The following is a 16,852-nucleotide window of genomic DNA, read 5'->3' as shown; positions in this document are numbered from 1 at the left end:
AAAGGGCACAGACATTGATATACTTTGATTCTACATTGCAACCAATGTTTATTTTTTTTAAAGTCTTATTTTAAAAATAGCTTAGGTTGCACAGATAGTAGGGAGAATTCCAGGTACCCTTCACCCAGCTGTCCCCAGTGCTGCCACCTTATGTTCCCATCGTCCATGGTCAAGACCAGGCAAACGAGGGGCGCAGTCCATGAACCCAGGAAACCACCACAGGAGGGTTTCCCTGATTTTCACGCACACTCCTTCCTTCCTGTTCAACTATTGTTTAAGAAGCTATCATTTGTCAGGTTTTGGTGTTGGTACCAAAAAACAACATACAAAGTACTCAGAAAAGGAGATGAAAAAAACTCCTTCCTCTTCCAGCTGGGCATGTGCAGGGGGCTGAGTTTTCTTACCACTCAGCCGATACAGGAGAGTGAATGTAGACTCCAGGTGTCCTCGAGAAAGTCAGACGCTACAGAGATTTGTGAAAACATCAAACACTCAGTATTTCTGTTTTGGAACTACTTATTTTTCTTAAAAATGGTCTATTAATATAGGTGAACATGTATCAGTATAAGCCACATTAACCCAAAGCCCGGTGGCCTTGGTGCTGAGCGAGGTGATCCTGGCAGCCTCCTCCCATGGAGCTCCCTGGCCTTCGCAACCCACAGCAAGACCGAAGCCAGAGCCACTTCACAGCCGACCGCCTCATCACTCGCCCAGAGGGGTGCTACCGCGACCGTCAAGGGCACTGCTGAGCACACAGAGCAGCCTTTCATTACTGTTTACAGTGAAACTAAGTTCAATCGTCAAAGAAATTGAGACTATTCACCGACTCCACAGCATTCCCCTCCTTTAAAAAATTTTAATTCTGCATTTGTTTGAACAGACTTTGACACTCAGAGGCACGACTGAGCAGCTGACTGGTTCCCTGCACCCAACTTTGTCTACGAGGCCGTGATGCTGGTTCGATCCATGGCTGTGAAGAAGGCGCAGACGGCAGCCGTCACGAGCAGGTGCATCCCCTCGTAGAGGAGCTTTGGAGAAAACACGCTCCATATAAACAAGTGGTAGCGCAGGGACGACACCAGGACGATGTACACAGCCACGGGGATGGAGCAGATCAGCGCGTAGCAGAAGCAGGCATGACTCAGCGCTGTGCCGCTGTCAATCAAAAGGAAGATGCGCATCAGTGTGTGCCCTCGCACGCCAGTGAGGCAAGAAACCCGGTAGCCCGTGCCCATGTGGCTTGTGACTGCGGAAACTCGCCAGGGGTGAGAGCACACCGCACCCTTCCTTCCACGTCCTCACACAGCGACTGGACACCACGCTGGGCTTTCCTGCAGCTGTCAGGAAGTGACAACTTCTGTCAGGAAAAAAACAGCAGAGTAGACAGAAGAGTTCCCCCGAAATGCTCCTAAAACCTAACTGGACATAAACGTGACTCAGGGGCTTTGCCAGAAATGTCGTCCCGGGGCCTCTCCTCCAGGGAAACCTGGACCTGCAGCCCGGGTGGGTGGAGCCTGCAATGCTCGCGGGCACCGTGGTGCCAAGGAGGCAGTTGCTGTGGGCGGCTCTAATTCTCTTCAGAGACCACAATCTGAGTTTGTGCAAAGTGCACAGCTACTCACTAACAACTTACATGCATGACATACTGTTTCACGTAAACAACGAATGCTCACCAAAGGCAAGGTACAAACACAGACTCCAGCCATGGGCTTCCTCCTCTCCATCTGGCCTGGGGACTGCACACCAGCACCCGATACTGAACTCATGGCGAGGAGCGGCATTCCTGAAGCCAGAGTCCCCCTGAGACCCTCCCAGACACCTCCCACACCACATCTGCATTTCTGACCAGTCACACGTGAGGGTGTGAGACACCTGGGAAAGCAGCAAAGGACGGCCCAAGTGCTTGGGCCCTGCACCCACAGAGGAGACCCCGAAGAAGCTCCTGGCTCCTTGCTTAGGATTTGCTCAGCTCCTGCCACTGTGGCCATTTGGGGAGTGAACCAGCAGGACCTTTCTGTCTGTCTCTCTCTCTCTCTCTCTAACTCTGCCTCATAAATAAATAAATAAATCTTTAAAAAATAGAAGTCCTTAGCAAGACACTTGCAGGAGCAGATACAAGTTTCCCACAGCTTTGATCTACGCATGAAACCCTACACTTTCTGATTCTTAGAACATACTCTGTGAGTTGCTTTTTTCTTCTTGAAGTGACACACCATGTCCGTGGCCTTGCCCCACCATCAGCCCACACCACATCCTGCCTGGCCCCACAGCGTGGCCTCAAGTGCTCACGGGTGACCTTTGCCGGCAGTGTGTGCCCACACCAGCGCTACAGGGTGCAGGGCTGACACAGGACGCAGGGCAGGGCTGCAGGGCCTGGACTCGGCAGTCCTCAGGCCTGTCGGCCAGGCCCCTCCTCCATGTGCCAGTCAGGATGTCCTTGAAAATGTCTCCTGCTTCAGTGTCCACTTTCCAGCCACGCACACCAAGAGCCACTGAGGGTGGCTGGCCCTAGTGGACAGCCTGAGCTGAGCCCTGCACAGCACCAGCAGGCCCTCACGGGCCCCTCCCTCCACAGCATGCACACAGATCTGCAGCCCGGGCATGCAGGTGGCACCAGGTTCTCCACTTTGCTTCTCTGGTACCCCACCGGCCTGTGGTTTCTGGGTTCAGATCCTCACACTGCACTGCTGGCCCTGACCTGGTAACTGAGCAGTGGGGAGCTGCACCCAGGGAGTTCCCTCATCCACTCAGGGCCCTGGTTCTGGCTGTTCATCTCCGGGGAGTAGAAGCAGGGGCTCTGCCGTGAGCCAGGGCAGACAGCACGTTGGCAGGTGGGGCTCTGATGAGGCACCACCCGCACCTGGCACCACCGCCGCACCCCTCACCATAGCAGCCAGCGGGCTTGCCAACTCCCCAGCCCCAGCGCGGGCAACCTGCCCACAGCTGCAAGTGCAACTCGGCGTTTTAGGCTTTAAAAATGGAGACAGAGGGAACCGTCACACAACGTTCTCCACCTGGTGAGCACGCCTTGGCTCACTTTCCACAAAATGCTTTGTTCTCTCTCCCAAGTACAAGTGGCTGTGGAGCAGAGAAGGGTGCTGGGCACACGAGAGACAAGTCCCTTCCCACCAAGGACGCGACTAAACTACGGGGTGAGGAGCCCACGGCTCCCCCTTTACTCAGCCACCAGCCTGGCAAGCCTGGGTGGTCTCAGTGGGAGTGGCCCCACTACACACACGGAAGGCTGTGTGCACCAGAGCAAAGCGGTTCTCCCTGCTCCCGAACTCTCTGGTCACTGGTGGCACGATGGACACTGAGAAGCACATCTGTGCCACTGGGACTCAGGCTGGAGAGTTCTTGGCCAAGGCCAGACAGCCATGAGTGCCTCTGAGTGTCCTTCACCGCAGGTGGGAAAACCGGGCAGGCATCCCACTGTTGCGCTCTGGGGGTACCCTCACCCCAGTCTCAGAAGCGCAGGTGCCCAGGCTGCTGCCGAACAGCAGGAAGCCTCTATCGGGGAGGACCAGATGCAGAGCAAAGAACAAGGAAGCTGGCCCTGTTACACACCCACACACACCCACACACACCCACACACACACACACAGAGCCTGGACCTGTTACACACACACCCACACACACCCACACACACACAGAGCCTGGACCTGTTACACACACACACACACACACCCACATACACACAGAGCCTGGCCCTGTTACACACACACACACACACACACACAGAGCCTGGACCTGTTACACACACACCCACACACACCCACATACACACAGAGCCTGGACCTGTTACACACACACACACACACACACACAGAGCCTGGACCTGTTACACACACACACACACACACACACACACATACACACAGAGCCTGGACCTGTTACACACACACCCACACACACCCACATACACACAGAGCCTGGACCTGTTACACACACACACACACACACACACACAGAGCCTGGACCTGTTACACACACACACACACACACACACACAGAGCCTGGACCTGTTACACACACACACACACACACACAGAGCCTGGACCTGTTACACACACACACACACACACACACATACACACAGAGCCTGGACCTGTTACACACACACACACACACACACAGAGCCTGGACCTGTTACACACACACACACACACACACACACAGAGCCTGGACCTGTTACACACACACACAGAGCCTGGACCTGTTACACACACACACACACACACACACGGAGCCTGGCCCTGTTACACACTCACACACACAGCCTGGCCCTGTTACACACACACAGACCACACACACAGAGCCTGGCCCTGTTACACACACACACACAGCCTGGACCTGTTACACACACCCACACAGAGCCTGGACCTGTTACACACACACACACACACACACACACACAGCCTGGACCTGTTACACACACATACACCACACACACAGAGCCTGGACCTGTTACACACACACACACACCCACACAGAGCCTAGACCTGTTACACACACACACACACCCCACACACAGAGCCTGGCCCTGTTACACACTCACACACACACACCACACACACACACGGAGCCTGAACCTGTCACACACACATGGAGCCTGGCCCTGTTACACACATCACACACACACAATCTTGGACTTGTTACACACACACACACACAGAGCCTGGACCTGTTACACACACACACACACGGAGCCTGGCCCTGTTACACACACACAGCCTGGATCTGTTACACACACACACACACAGCCTGGATCTGTTACACACACACACACACACACACGGAGCTGGCCCTGTTACACACACACACATACATATGGAACCTGGCCCTGTTACACACACACACACACACACGGAGCCTGGCCCTGTTACACACACACACACATACATATGGAACCTGGCCCTGTTACACACACACACACACACACAGAGCCTGGCCCTGTTACACACACCCCCCCCCACATACACACAGAGCCTGGCCCTGTTACACACACACACACACCCACACCCACACAGAGCCTGGACCTGTTACACACACACACACACAGCCTGGCCCTGTTACACACACACACACCCACATACACACAGAGCCTGGCCCTGTTACACACACACACACCCACACCCACACAGAGCCTGGACCTGTTACACACACACACACAGAGCCTGGCCCTGTTACACACACACACACACACACACACACACACACATGTAGCCTGGCCGTTATATATACACACACACACAGGGAACCTGGCCCTGTTACACACACACACACACACACAGAGCCTGGCCCTGTTACACACACACACAGAGCCTGGCCCTGTAACACACATACACACGGAGACTGGCCCTGTTACACACACACACACACACACACACACACACACAGCATGGGAGGAAACAGGGATGACTCTGGCATCTCCTGAGGAGACATCTGCCGGTGGCCCCGGGGAGGAGGGGCTTCCAGGAACAAGGGCCCAGGGCAGCAGAGCAGACACAGCCTGATGGGGACAGTGTCTCTGTGCTCAACCTCCATGCGCTGCACCCTCCCTGCTCCAGCTCCACATAGCACAGATGGCTCCAGCAGCGGCCTTTCAGCCCCAGGACACACACACCCTCCATTAGTGGCCTCCGAGCCCCAGGACACACACACCCTCCAGCAGCGGCCTCTGAGCCCCAGGACACACACACCCTGAAGCAGTGGCCTCCGAGCCCCAGGACACACACACCCTGCAGCAGCGGCCTCTGAGCCCCAGGACACACACACCCTGAAGCAGTGGCCTCTGAGCCCTAGGACACACACACCCTGCAGCAGTGGCCTCTCAGCCCCAGGACACACACACCCTCCAGCAGTGGCCTCCGAGCCCCAGGACACACACACCCTCCAGCAGTGGCCTCCGAGCCCCAGGACACACACACCCTGCAGCAGCGGCCTCTGAGCCCCAGGACACACACACTCTGCCAGCTGCCCTCAGGGCTGCTTCTCTCCAGCATGGTTTCCTGAGGCTCCAGCTGTGTCTCTCGTCTTCCTATCTCAGACGGGCAGAACTACCCAGCCCTCACCCCCTGCCAGCCTGGCCCCGAATGCCACAAAAACATGGGGAGGCAGGGGAGGGGTTTCGCTGCCTGTGCTGGTGTGGACTGGGAGACCCTCAGGTCTGCATCAGGCTTGTTCCTTCTTCCTGGAAAGCAGGGCAATCAGCGAGAAGATGGCTGGCCCTCAGCGCTCAGGCACCTGCCGTGAGACTGTGCTGGGATCTGTGAGGGTTTCACCTGCTTCTCTCCGAGCTCAGGAAGTGCACCAAGTGGCAGGCCCACAGCAGGGGCCCCACGTATGTTGCAAATGCCGTCAGGAGCATGGCTGGGGTTTCCACGTATGCATCGAAGCCCACGAAGCCTGCAGAGATGTCCACTGTGGCGATGTTGTTGGAGTTGCCCTGGAACACAGAACACGGCCGCCTGGGTCTCAGGGCACAGCACTGTGTGGACACACAGCCACAGGAGCCACAGGCCGTGCTGAGAGCCAGCCTCCCGGCCACTCCTCCAGGTCCCCAGGCCAGCCATGGGTGAGTTGTATGTCCATCTGCCTGGGTCACTGCAGGCCTGGGAGGATCAGATGAGGTGACACAAGTGTTGGCTCTTCTCAAGAGCTGCCCACCTTCAGCGTGCTGACCGAGCACGGCACAGGGACCTCCCCAAGGAGCCCGACCGAGAACTGCTAGCTCCAGGAGGCACAGCTTCCCTGCCCAGCTGTGGCAGCAGACACCGAGGAGGGGTACAAATGGAGCTCGGTCACTTGTTTACGTGTCATCCCTGCGAGCACTGTCGCTGAGACTGGTCAGTGACTGGCCCTGGGACGTGTCCACGTGGCACACCCTTGTGGGAGGTGTGGTACCTGAGGAAAGGGTCTCCCAGGGTTCTGTCTCCCTCTCATGGAGCCAGACAATTCTGGCTCGGCAGCACCCGTGGGCCCAGGGAGTCGCCATGCTGTGCTGTGTCCCCTCCACACTCACCCCTCGCCCAAGCCCTCTGACGGACTGGCACTAAGTGACTCCCCTGAAACCCACTTTCCTTTGTGCCACCCCTGGGATCTCCCAGGCTTAGAAGCCACCCCCCCACCCGCCCCGTCCTGCCCCGAGGGAGACCGAGGAGGAAACACAGAGGCAGCAGTGGGCGTGGAGTAGGGGGAGGGCAGAACCTCAAGCCTACAGGAAGCGGGTCTGATGGCCCCGGGCAGGCTCGGCCAAGCAGAGGGGGACGGCCACGTGGCTCCAGCAGCTCAGAGGGTCCAGTCTCGCTCTGGGACAGACACTCAGCACTCAGAATGGTGCCTGAGGCAGCAGCACCATTTTGTGGGGTTGTGTGCATGGCCATCTTGGGGCATCCCACGCTGCCCAGTGCTTCTCCCCGGGGCCACTGTGGAACCTGGGCCACACCCTCCCAAGGAGCCAGGGGAACGCCAGAGGCTGCTTTTAACCCAGGTCACAGCAACTCCCGAAAGGACGGTCTCTGTGCTGTCTCCAGAGATCAGGAAACTGAGGCACTGGCAAGTGCTGGACAGCAGGGCCCAACCTTGCAGCCACCGGCAGTGCTCTCTGTGCCTCGAACCCTCAACAGCAGGCTGAGTGGGTGAGGACAGCCAGGAAGCAGCAGCCAGGCTGAGCCTGGTGGGTCAGGTGAACAGAGCGCTTTGGGATTTCTCTCGCTTCACCCTCACCACGCTGGGCTCCAGGGTCAGAGGGACACACAGAGAAGAACCATGCACCTGTGGGCTGCTGCGAGGGTCAGGCCAGGGGCACAGGAAGCCAGCAGAGGAGGAGACAGGGACAGGGAGGAGGCCGATCTGTCTGGACACATGGAGCTGGACACGCCTTCCGGGGACTGGATGGAGGAGGGGTAGACACGGATGCGCCCAGAAGAAATGCAGACCCTCACTGCAGGGAAGAGAAAGTGCGACCGAGTCGGCTGGTAGGTGCTGCACTGCTACAGGACCTGGCCCCACTCCTGGGCGCCAGGCCTGCCCCTGCCCAGCTGCTGTTCTAGCCACGCCTGCCGGAGAGGGGCCTGGGCTTGTCTGCGAGGGGTCTCTGACGAGATGGTCCCTGTAGGGACGGCCCACTTACTGTGGCTCAGGGAGCACATCTGTCACACAGAGCAAATGGAAAGCAGGTGCACCCCTTCACTGCTTCGTGTAGACAAATCCAGTGTCCCACACACCCATGCCTCCACGCTCTGGTGACCGACTGCACCTTCTCCTACAAAGCACACACGACATTAACCAAGCCAGACTGACGGTTCTTTCAACAAACAAGTATATTTCCTGACTTGAGAAATTTTCTCCAAGAAAAACCAAAAGATCAGACACCTACGAAGTTCACCGCCTTCCACCCAGGACGCCAATGCAAACCTACCTGAAAATAGAAGAAGGCTTGACCGAACCAGTAGTGCATGACAGTGATCTCGGCGGTGCTGTGTCGCAGCGGCTTCCAGATGAACGAGGTCATGACCATCTGGATCAGGAGGCTGGACGCTAACACTGGAAGATTATGTGGCCTGGAGAGCAACGCCGCCAGAAGAACCAGGCCACTAAATATCTCCCACAAACCCACAGTCTTGGTTTTGAAGTCTGCAGCCAGGACTTGAGATTTAAGTAAGTCTTTGGTGCCCGTGAACAGAATGCCAAGGACAAAGACATAAACAAAACGGGCTTCAATGATACCCCTAAAAAAAAAAAAAAACAAAAGAAGTTAGATATGTTAGCTAGAGAAACTGACCCACACATTTTCCCATGAAAAACATGTAAACCTAAGAAATACACGACTGTGCCGGTGCACCCAGCCCAGGCAGCTCTGCAGGCGGGCGTGCCTGTCTCTGCACAGCACCTGCAAAGCCAACAGGCACTTCCCGGTGGGCACCTTCTTGACAGAAATAAATCCTTGTCTGGCTGCACACAGGAGTCATTCCCTTGTGGCATGCCGGGAAAACTGCCCACCGGCTTTGCATAGCGGCTGTGAAAAGCCACCGCCCCAGAAGACCCAACTTTATCAGGGATTTCCTCACGTTCCTGAATGCCACCTGTGCAACTCAGTGTGCTCGGGACGGAGCAGACTGAAACACGGGCTGGCGCATTTATCCGTATGCACGTGCAGTCATATCGGGGTCCAGACCCCCAGTCTGCACTCTGCTATTTGGGACAAGCTAATTGACACGTCTGACACTTGGCTTCAGCATTTGCAAAGAGAAACGGATTTTTTACCACACACACCCTAGTGCTAGGAATTCACCAAGGGAAGTCTGACACTCAGCACTCGCTCAGCAGTGTCAGGACTACTGACTAGTGACCTGACTAGTACAGTCAGGTACCCGAGCACTGCACCTGGAGTTACGTGTCACGGAAACAGGTGTGACACCACACTAGGGTGTGCAGTCAGGTACCCGAGCACTGCACCTGGAGTTACGTGTCACGGAAACAGGTGTGACACCGCACTAGGGTGTGCAGTCAGGTACCCGAGCACTGCACCTGGAGTTACGTGTCACGGAAACAGGTGTGACACCGCACTAGGGTGTGTAGTCAGGTACCCGAGCACTGCACCTGGAGTTACGTGTCACGGAAACAGGTGTGACACCACACTAGGGTGTGCAGTCAGGTACCCGAGCACTGCACCTGGAGTTACGTGTCACGGAAACAGGTGTGACACCGCACTAGGGTGTGCAGTCAGGTACCCGAGCACTGCACCTGGAGTTACGTGTCACGGAAACAGGTGTGACACCGCACTAGGGTGTGCAGTCAGGTACCCGAGCACTGCACCTGGAGTTACATGTCACGGAAACAGGTGTGACACCGCACTAGGGTGTGCAGTCAGGTACCCGAGCGCTGCACCTGGAGTTACGTGTCACGGAAACAGGTGTGACACCACACTAGGGTGTGCAGTCAGGTACCCGAGCACTGCACCTGGAGTTACGTGTCACGGAAACAGGTGTGACACCGCACTAGGGTGTGCAGTCAGGTACCCGAGCACTGCACCTGGAGTTACATGTCACGGTGTGACACCGCACTAGGGTGTGCAGTCAGGTACCCGAGCACTGCACCTGGAGTTACATGTCACGGAAACAGGTGTGACACCGCACTAGGGTGTGCAGTCAGGTACCCGAGCACTGCACCTGGAGTTACGTGTCACGGAAACAGGTGTGACACCGCACTAGGGTGTGCAGTCAGGTACCCGAGCGCTGCACCTGGAGTTACGTGTGACGGAAACAGGTGTGACACCGCACTAGGGTGTGCAGTCAGGTACCCGAGCACTGCACCTGGAGTTACATGTCACGGAAACAGGTGTGACACCGCACTAGGGTGTGCAGTCAGGTACCCGAGCACTGCACCTGGAGTTACATGTCACGGAAACAGGTGTGACACCGCACTAGGGTGTGCAGTCAGGTACCCGAGCACTGCACCTGGAGTTACGTGTCACGGAAACAGGTGTGACACCGCACTAGGGTGTGCAGTCAGGTACCCGAGCACTGCACCTGGAGTTACATGTCACGGAAACAGGTGTGACACCGCACTAGGGTGTGCAGTCAGGTACCCGAGCGCTGCACCTGGAGTTACGTGTCACGGAAACAGGTGTGACACCACACTAGGGTGTGCAGTCAGGTACCCGAGCACTGCACCTGGAGTTACGTGTCACGGAAACAGGTGTGACACCGCACTAGGGTGTGCAGTCAGGTACCCGAGCACTGCACCTGGAGTTACATGTCACGGTGTGACACCGCACTAGGGTGTGCAGTCAGGTACCCGAGCACTGCACCTGGAGTTACATGTCACGGAAACAGGTGTGACACCGCACTAGGGTGTGCAGTCAGGTACCCGAGCACTGCACCTGGAGTTACGTGTCACGGAAACAGGTGTGACACCGCACTAGGGTGTGCAGTCAGGTACCCGAGCGCTGCACCTGGAGTTACGTGTGACGGAAACAGGTGTGACACCGCACTAGGGTGTGTGCAGTCAGGTACCCGAGCACTGCACCTGGAGTTACGTGTCACGGAAACAGGTGTGACACCACACTAGGGTGTGCAGTCAGGTACCCGAGCACTGCACCTGGAGTTACGTGTCACGGAAACAGGTGTGACACCGCACTAGGGAACTGCACCTTATGAAGCACACATACCCCCAAAACATAGAATCTTAAATTGATTTTGTAAACAAAATATTTTATATCTACTGGAAAAGCTCCTCATTTAAAACAGTGCTAAGTAAATAAGTTTAAATAAATTGTCATCATAATAATATATTTGTTTCGAAAAACTGAATTGTCTTATATCAGATTCCATAGAAAAGGTTATTCACTTAAAAAAAATTCCCCTTTTTAGTGCAAACAGTGAACATTGCATGCCCTGCGCCCGGAGGCATGGCCCTGGCTGAGGAGCGAGGGTCAGGTACCTGCAGTGCCATAGGTCAAGGTGTGCACTTACGGGACAGCTAATGGCATCCCCACGCAAGTTCAAAGAAGGGAGACGTCCCAGAGAAGGACATGGAGTGGGCTGTACCCAGAAGGGAGGGGAGGGCAGGTCAGGGGTGGACAAGAGGGGCCATCGTGAGATGCTGTGGCCGGGGGTGAGATGTCTCGGCTGGCTATCCTCCTCACCTGAAGCACCCAAGCCTGTACGTGCCCACCCAGCACCACCCCGCTCGACACCCATTCCAGCCAAGCCTGGGCTCTGTGGGAGAAGAGAGAAGGGGCTGAATGCAAAGGACTTTAGGATCCTGGATGACTCTGGTCACAGCAGACCTGGAGCCAGGATGATCTTCAAGGTCAGGACAGATGGGCAGGAGGAAGGTGAACCAGCCAGAGCACATTGAAGGAAGACATTTTGAAAGTGATGATTAAAGTCTTGCAACACATGATGCTGAAGTTAGGTGTAAGGATCTGAGAGGAAATGAGGCACTGATGTTACACTGCACCGTGAGACACAAACACCCACAAACACGATGCCAGCCCTGACACCTGCCCAAAGTCTGACTGTGACGTCAAAAGCCCCTGTCTCCAAAGAGCACCCCAACTCCTGCAGCTGCTCCAGCTGGCCTCCCTGCCCAGAGACAGTTCACTCAGACCCCCCACTGCCCGTGCTGGTCAGCAGACACTTCCAGGTGAGCCCTTTGTGCTCCTAGCCACCCACACAGCCTGGTCACAGCCCCTTAGTCTGGTAAGAAAAGTAATCCTTGTTAATTCTAGACATCAGCAAGGTGTAAAAATGGTAAAACAGGAAGACTACAGCAACCAGCATTTTAGTATTCAGTCTTTGTTATCAACATAAAAAAGCACACCCGGTAAGCTGAGGTCACTCGCAAAACACACTGCCCAGCAGCAGCCTGCTCCCGTATAATGCTGTAACACAGCTGAGTGCAACAGCCCGACGGCTGGAACATCACCCTTGTATTCTTTGCATCTGTGAGGGATACCTCAGTGAGCACGCCTGTGCCCCAAACCCAGGCCACCCCTCCACTGTGCTCTTGAGACACACGAAGAGTGGCAGCGCGGGTGGCATGGGGTCAGCCACACTTTACACGTGGCCTTCCAGCTGGCCTCCAGGCACCCCACCCCTCCGGATGGCAGTGGACCTGCCTCACCACATCACCATTCCGATGGGGAAGTGTCCGTGATGGAGCCTCTGGAATCTACTGGCATGGGCTCCAGCCCCCCCAGGAGCCTGCTGGAGTTTCGGGGACACAGAGCTCTCGGGTTTCATCTCCCGGCTGCTGGGCACAGCAGCAGCAGCACCTCACGACTGCAGTTGCACCTGCCCTGGGCAAAACCCAATCCCAGCAGCTGCACATTGCTGCTAAGACACCAGTCCACACCCCAGCTGTCCTGTGCTCCATCCTGAGGTTTTATTTGGAAGCAATTTGTCTTCCTTACAAACCAGAGACTGCTGACAAAACTGCCAACTGGGGTTCTCTTGGGTTCTAGCAGCTGTTGGTGGAAAATTTGTGAGTACTGAAAACAGCGGAATACACGGAAGAGCAGAACCCCGTGTCTGCAGCGCACTTACTTAGAAATGTCTCTGCTGTCTGGTCGCCACGGGAACAGCACGTTTCCAACAGCCACCCTGTAGCAGTAGACGCCCAGCAGCCCGAGTGCCAGGGCCCCCTTGGATACGGGGGAGCAGCCCCTCTGGGCCAGCACGAAAACCACAAGGAGGGAAAGGGCGGCCAGGGCAGACAGCTCAGCTTTGTGGTCAGAGCTGCAAAAGATGGAAAAAGCAGTCACCACCAAGTGGAGGCAGGGCTCCAGGGAGTCTGCACCAAGTGTCCTGGAAGAACCAGACTAAAACTGGGGGTCAGCTTGTGCAGCGGTGGGTTAAGCCACACTGGTGACATCCCACACTGAGCGCCAGTTCCAGTCCCGGCTGCTCTACTTCCGATCCAGCTCCCTGCTAACGCACGTGGGAAGGCAACTGATGACAGCCCAAGAGCTTGAGTCCCTGCCAATTACACATGGGAGACCCGGATGGAATTCCAGGCTCCCGACTTTGGCCTGGCCCAACCCTAGCCTTGTGGCCACTGGGGAAGTAAACCAGTAGATGGAAGAGCTAGCTGTTTCTCCCATTCTCTGTCACTCTGCCTTTCAAATAAATTAATTAATCTTTTTTCTTAAGCTGTATGAGAAGTAGTTGGTTTTCTTGAAAAAAAAAATTGTTGGTTATTTAAATTCAAAGGTCTTTTTAAATTTTGTTTATTTATTTTGAGAGACAGACAGCTTCCACCCACAGGTTCGCCCCCTAAATGCCCACAATGGGCCAGGCAGAAGACAGGAGCTGGGAACTCAAACAAGGTCTCCTGAGTGGCGGCAGGGAACAAGTACTTGAGCCATCATGAGCTGCCTCCTGGGGTGCACATTAGCAGGAAGGTCAAGTCAGGAGCTGCAGCCAGGTACTCAAGTCAGGTACTGTGATACGGGATGGGGTGTCTTAACTACTGGTTAAATGCCTGTCCCAAAGGTTCTTAAAGCGTGGCAGATGTCAACCTGAACCCTCCCTGCCTGCCCACAGGTGGCCCCACTCCTGGCTCCAAAAGACTCTCGTCCCTCTGCCGCCCTCTTCTGGGAGAGCCTGGTATCCCCCAGGGTACACCCTGCTCACCAGGATACTCTGAGACCTCTAGGCCCCTATCCGCTGCCACTGCCCCCAGCCCTAGGGGAGGAGGGTGCAGGAGCTGCTGGCTCCTCCCAGTGCCAAGCTCAGCACAGCTCCCAAGGGCAGGCTACACAGCCATAGTTGCTAAACAGGTGAGCAGACAGTCTGGCAGGGCACACACGTGCAACAGCTGCTTCAGAGAGTGCAGAGGGAGGGCCGGCGCTGTGGTGCAGCAGGCTAATGCCTTGGCATGACATGCCGGCATCCCATATGGGCACCGGTTCGAGACCTGGCCGCTCCACTTCCCATTCAGCTCTCTACTATGGCCTGGGAAAGCAGTGGAAGATGGCCCAAGTCCTTGGGCCCCTGCACCCGTGTGGGAGACCCAAAAGAAGCTCCTGGCTCCTGCCTTCAGATCGGCACAGCTCTGGCCGTTGCAGCCACCTGGGGAGTGAACCAACAGATGGAAGACTCTCTCTCTCTGCAACTCTTTCAAATAAATAAATAAATCTTTAAAAAAGAAAATGCAGAGGGAGATGTGGCCAGCATGGGATGGAGGAGCCAGGATGAAGGGCCCTCAGCCTGGGCGGGTCTGCCGGTGCCTGCCTGCTATTGCTCTGTACATCAAACTTAACTTTTATGCCACAGTGGGAAAGGAAAGCAGAGAGGCAGGCCACAACCTTCCAAGGACTGACAGTCACCGGGAGGAACGAAGGCACAGCCTCTTTACAGACTGACTGGAATCACGCAGGGTGCAGGAGCGTCCAGGGGAGCAGGAGGCAGCACGGCCACGCCCCAGAGGACACGATGGGCACGCATGCCTGCACACTTTCTCCTCACGTTTCCACTTTCTGCAGAAATAGGGCGTCCATGCTGTTCTGATTCCTGGAGCTCCCTAACACCTAGGATGGCCACACATGGCCTCTCACAGGGACTGGGACAGGCATTTGGCCTGGCAGCTGGGATACCTGTGTCCCACACTGGGGACCCTGGGTTCCATTCCTGGCCCTGCTTTCCAATTCCAGCTTCTTGCCCATGCAGACCGTGGGAGGTGGAGGTGACAGTTCAAGTCACTGGGTCCCTGTCACCCATATGGGAGACCTGGATAGAGTTCCGGACACTGTGGGCATCTGGGGAGTGAACTATCAGATGGGAGCTCCGCTGATCTCTCAGAAAAGAGGAAACAAAGCATTCAGAGTGGACTGACTGATGTCCTGTCTCCAAGGCTGCTGTGCAGGCTCCCTGGGGTAAGCGGGGTTACCAAGGCTGTGCCAAGTCAGTCAACCCCTCGGAGAAATTTCCCACAAGAACGACTTGGTCAGAGGAATTCCTAAGTCGCAGCTTCCAACGTGCAGGATTCTTCGGCAAAGGCCGTGCCAGTGACCCACCGAGGCTGGGTGTTATCACAGCTCTCCCCCTAATAGTCACAGGATCACGCCTCGTCACTGAACTTGTTATGGCTCCTTCTGCTGTTCCTGTTTCACTTTGGCTTCAACAATTACAAGCTAGAACAGAGAGCAGCCCCCTCAAAGCCTCCCTGTTAACACGCTGTGCTTTCTACTGGGCTTCCGGCCACTGGTGAAGGCTCCCGGCGACTGGCAATCACCCCAGGGTCCTGCCCCTTCCAGGATGGAGGGAAGAAGGAGGAGGAGAGGAGAAAGGCGGGACGCAGAGGGCGCGGCTGCTCCACCTCCCCCCTGCACACAGCGCCCCTTGGAGCAGCGCCGTGGGATCAGGCAGTGAGGGCACAGGGAGTGATGATGGGGCACAGAACCTGGGGTCAGGCAGCCCAGAGCAGGGGCCGTGGCAGGCACTGAACTGCGTCCTTACACACAGATTTTCAATCCAACAGTTTCAGTAAATCAGCACTGATAAATCAAACCTAACAAGCCTCAGAATCAATTCACTTCCAACACTGATTCATCAGCTAGGGTCTATTTTCTCATTTCTCTACGGCCTTGTGCTCCCACCTGGTCAGCCAGTGGCCAAGGTCCGGCAGGTGGGCCCACTGCACCCCGGTCTGGTTCAGGGAGCGCAGCAGCCGGCAGCAGGCCAGGATCAGCCATGGGCTCGCCAGCACCATCCACCTCTGGCGGCCTCCAGGCACCGCTGAGGGGAGGCGCCTCTTACATACTCTGTCTGGCCTGGGCACGCAGTAGCCCCCTGAGTCCTGCAGCGCTGGGGCAGCACAGTCCAAGCCCTGCTCCACGGGGAAGCGACGAGGAGGCTCATCACCATCGTCCAGGAAGTAGTTTCTGCAGATTTCCTGAGTCAGGGCTAGACACAGAGTGTTGATGAGAAAGTACCAGGTCTGGTGCTCCTCCTCCACGAAGCTGCTGCCACCCAGACTCAAGACGTGGCCCAGTGTCCCACAGACGATGAGAAGCTCCAACTCCGACCACTTTGAGTGAGGCCGGGCAGGATTCTGTAAAAGGAAAACCGCGGAAAGTCCCATGCATGCTGCTGCATGGGCTTCCTTGTGGAAGATAGCTGCTGCGCTCGCCGGCCATGGTCCCTCCCCGCCCAGAACAGTCCCTTCTGCCAGCGTGCGACAGCCTTTCTCCTGGGCCAGGCCCGGGGCAATCGAGACACCCTCACCCCAGCCAGCACCCTGGACTCTGGGTCCCAAGTGGGGTGGTGGCTGGGCCCTGTGAGCTGTGACCACCCAGAGGTTCTGGGGCCCAGCCCTCGTGCCTCCCAGTCCTCAGCTGCCA

General features: G+C 56.3%; 1 protein-coding gene across 6 annotated transcripts in view; it reads right to left on the bottom strand.

Annotated features, from left to right (window-relative positions):
- Nucleotides 1–836: 836 nt before the first annotated feature.
- PIGG (phosphatidylinositol glycan anchor biosynthesis class G (EMM blood group)) overlaps nt 837–16,852 on the bottom strand; it is a 34,459-nt gene continuing 18,443 nt past the window's right edge. For 2 of the 6 annotated variants that reach the window (XM_051828300.2, XM_051828304.2), the window contains exons 9-13: nt 16,109–16,563; nt 13,056–13,247; nt 8,423–8,732; nt 6,285–6,448; nt 837–1,155 (exon numbers count right to left, since the gene is read on the bottom strand). In XM_051828300.2, the coding sequence (XP_051684260.2) occupies nt 939–1,155; nt 6,285–6,448; nt 8,423–8,732; nt 13,056–13,247; nt 16,109–16,563 (1,338 nt within the window). In that variant the 3' untranslated portion in view covers nt 837–938. Of the gene's footprint in view, nt 1,156–6,246; nt 6,449–7,776; nt 7,946–8,422; nt 8,733–13,055; nt 13,248–16,108; nt 16,564–16,852 lie in introns of those variants that run through there. The other 4 variants (XR_011386167.1, XM_051828301.2, XM_051828302.2 and 1 more) reach the window with 4 other exon arrangements.

Source organism: Oryctolagus cuniculus, chromosome 2 (genome assembly GCF_964237555.1).
Source record: "Oryctolagus cuniculus chromosome 2, mOryCun1.1, whole genome shotgun sequence".
Classification (NCBI taxonomy): domain Eukaryota; kingdom Metazoa; phylum Chordata; class Mammalia; order Lagomorpha; family Leporidae; genus Oryctolagus; species Oryctolagus cuniculus.
Note: the sequence above shows the minus strand (reverse complement) of the source record. Positions and strands in the feature narration are given on the sequence as shown.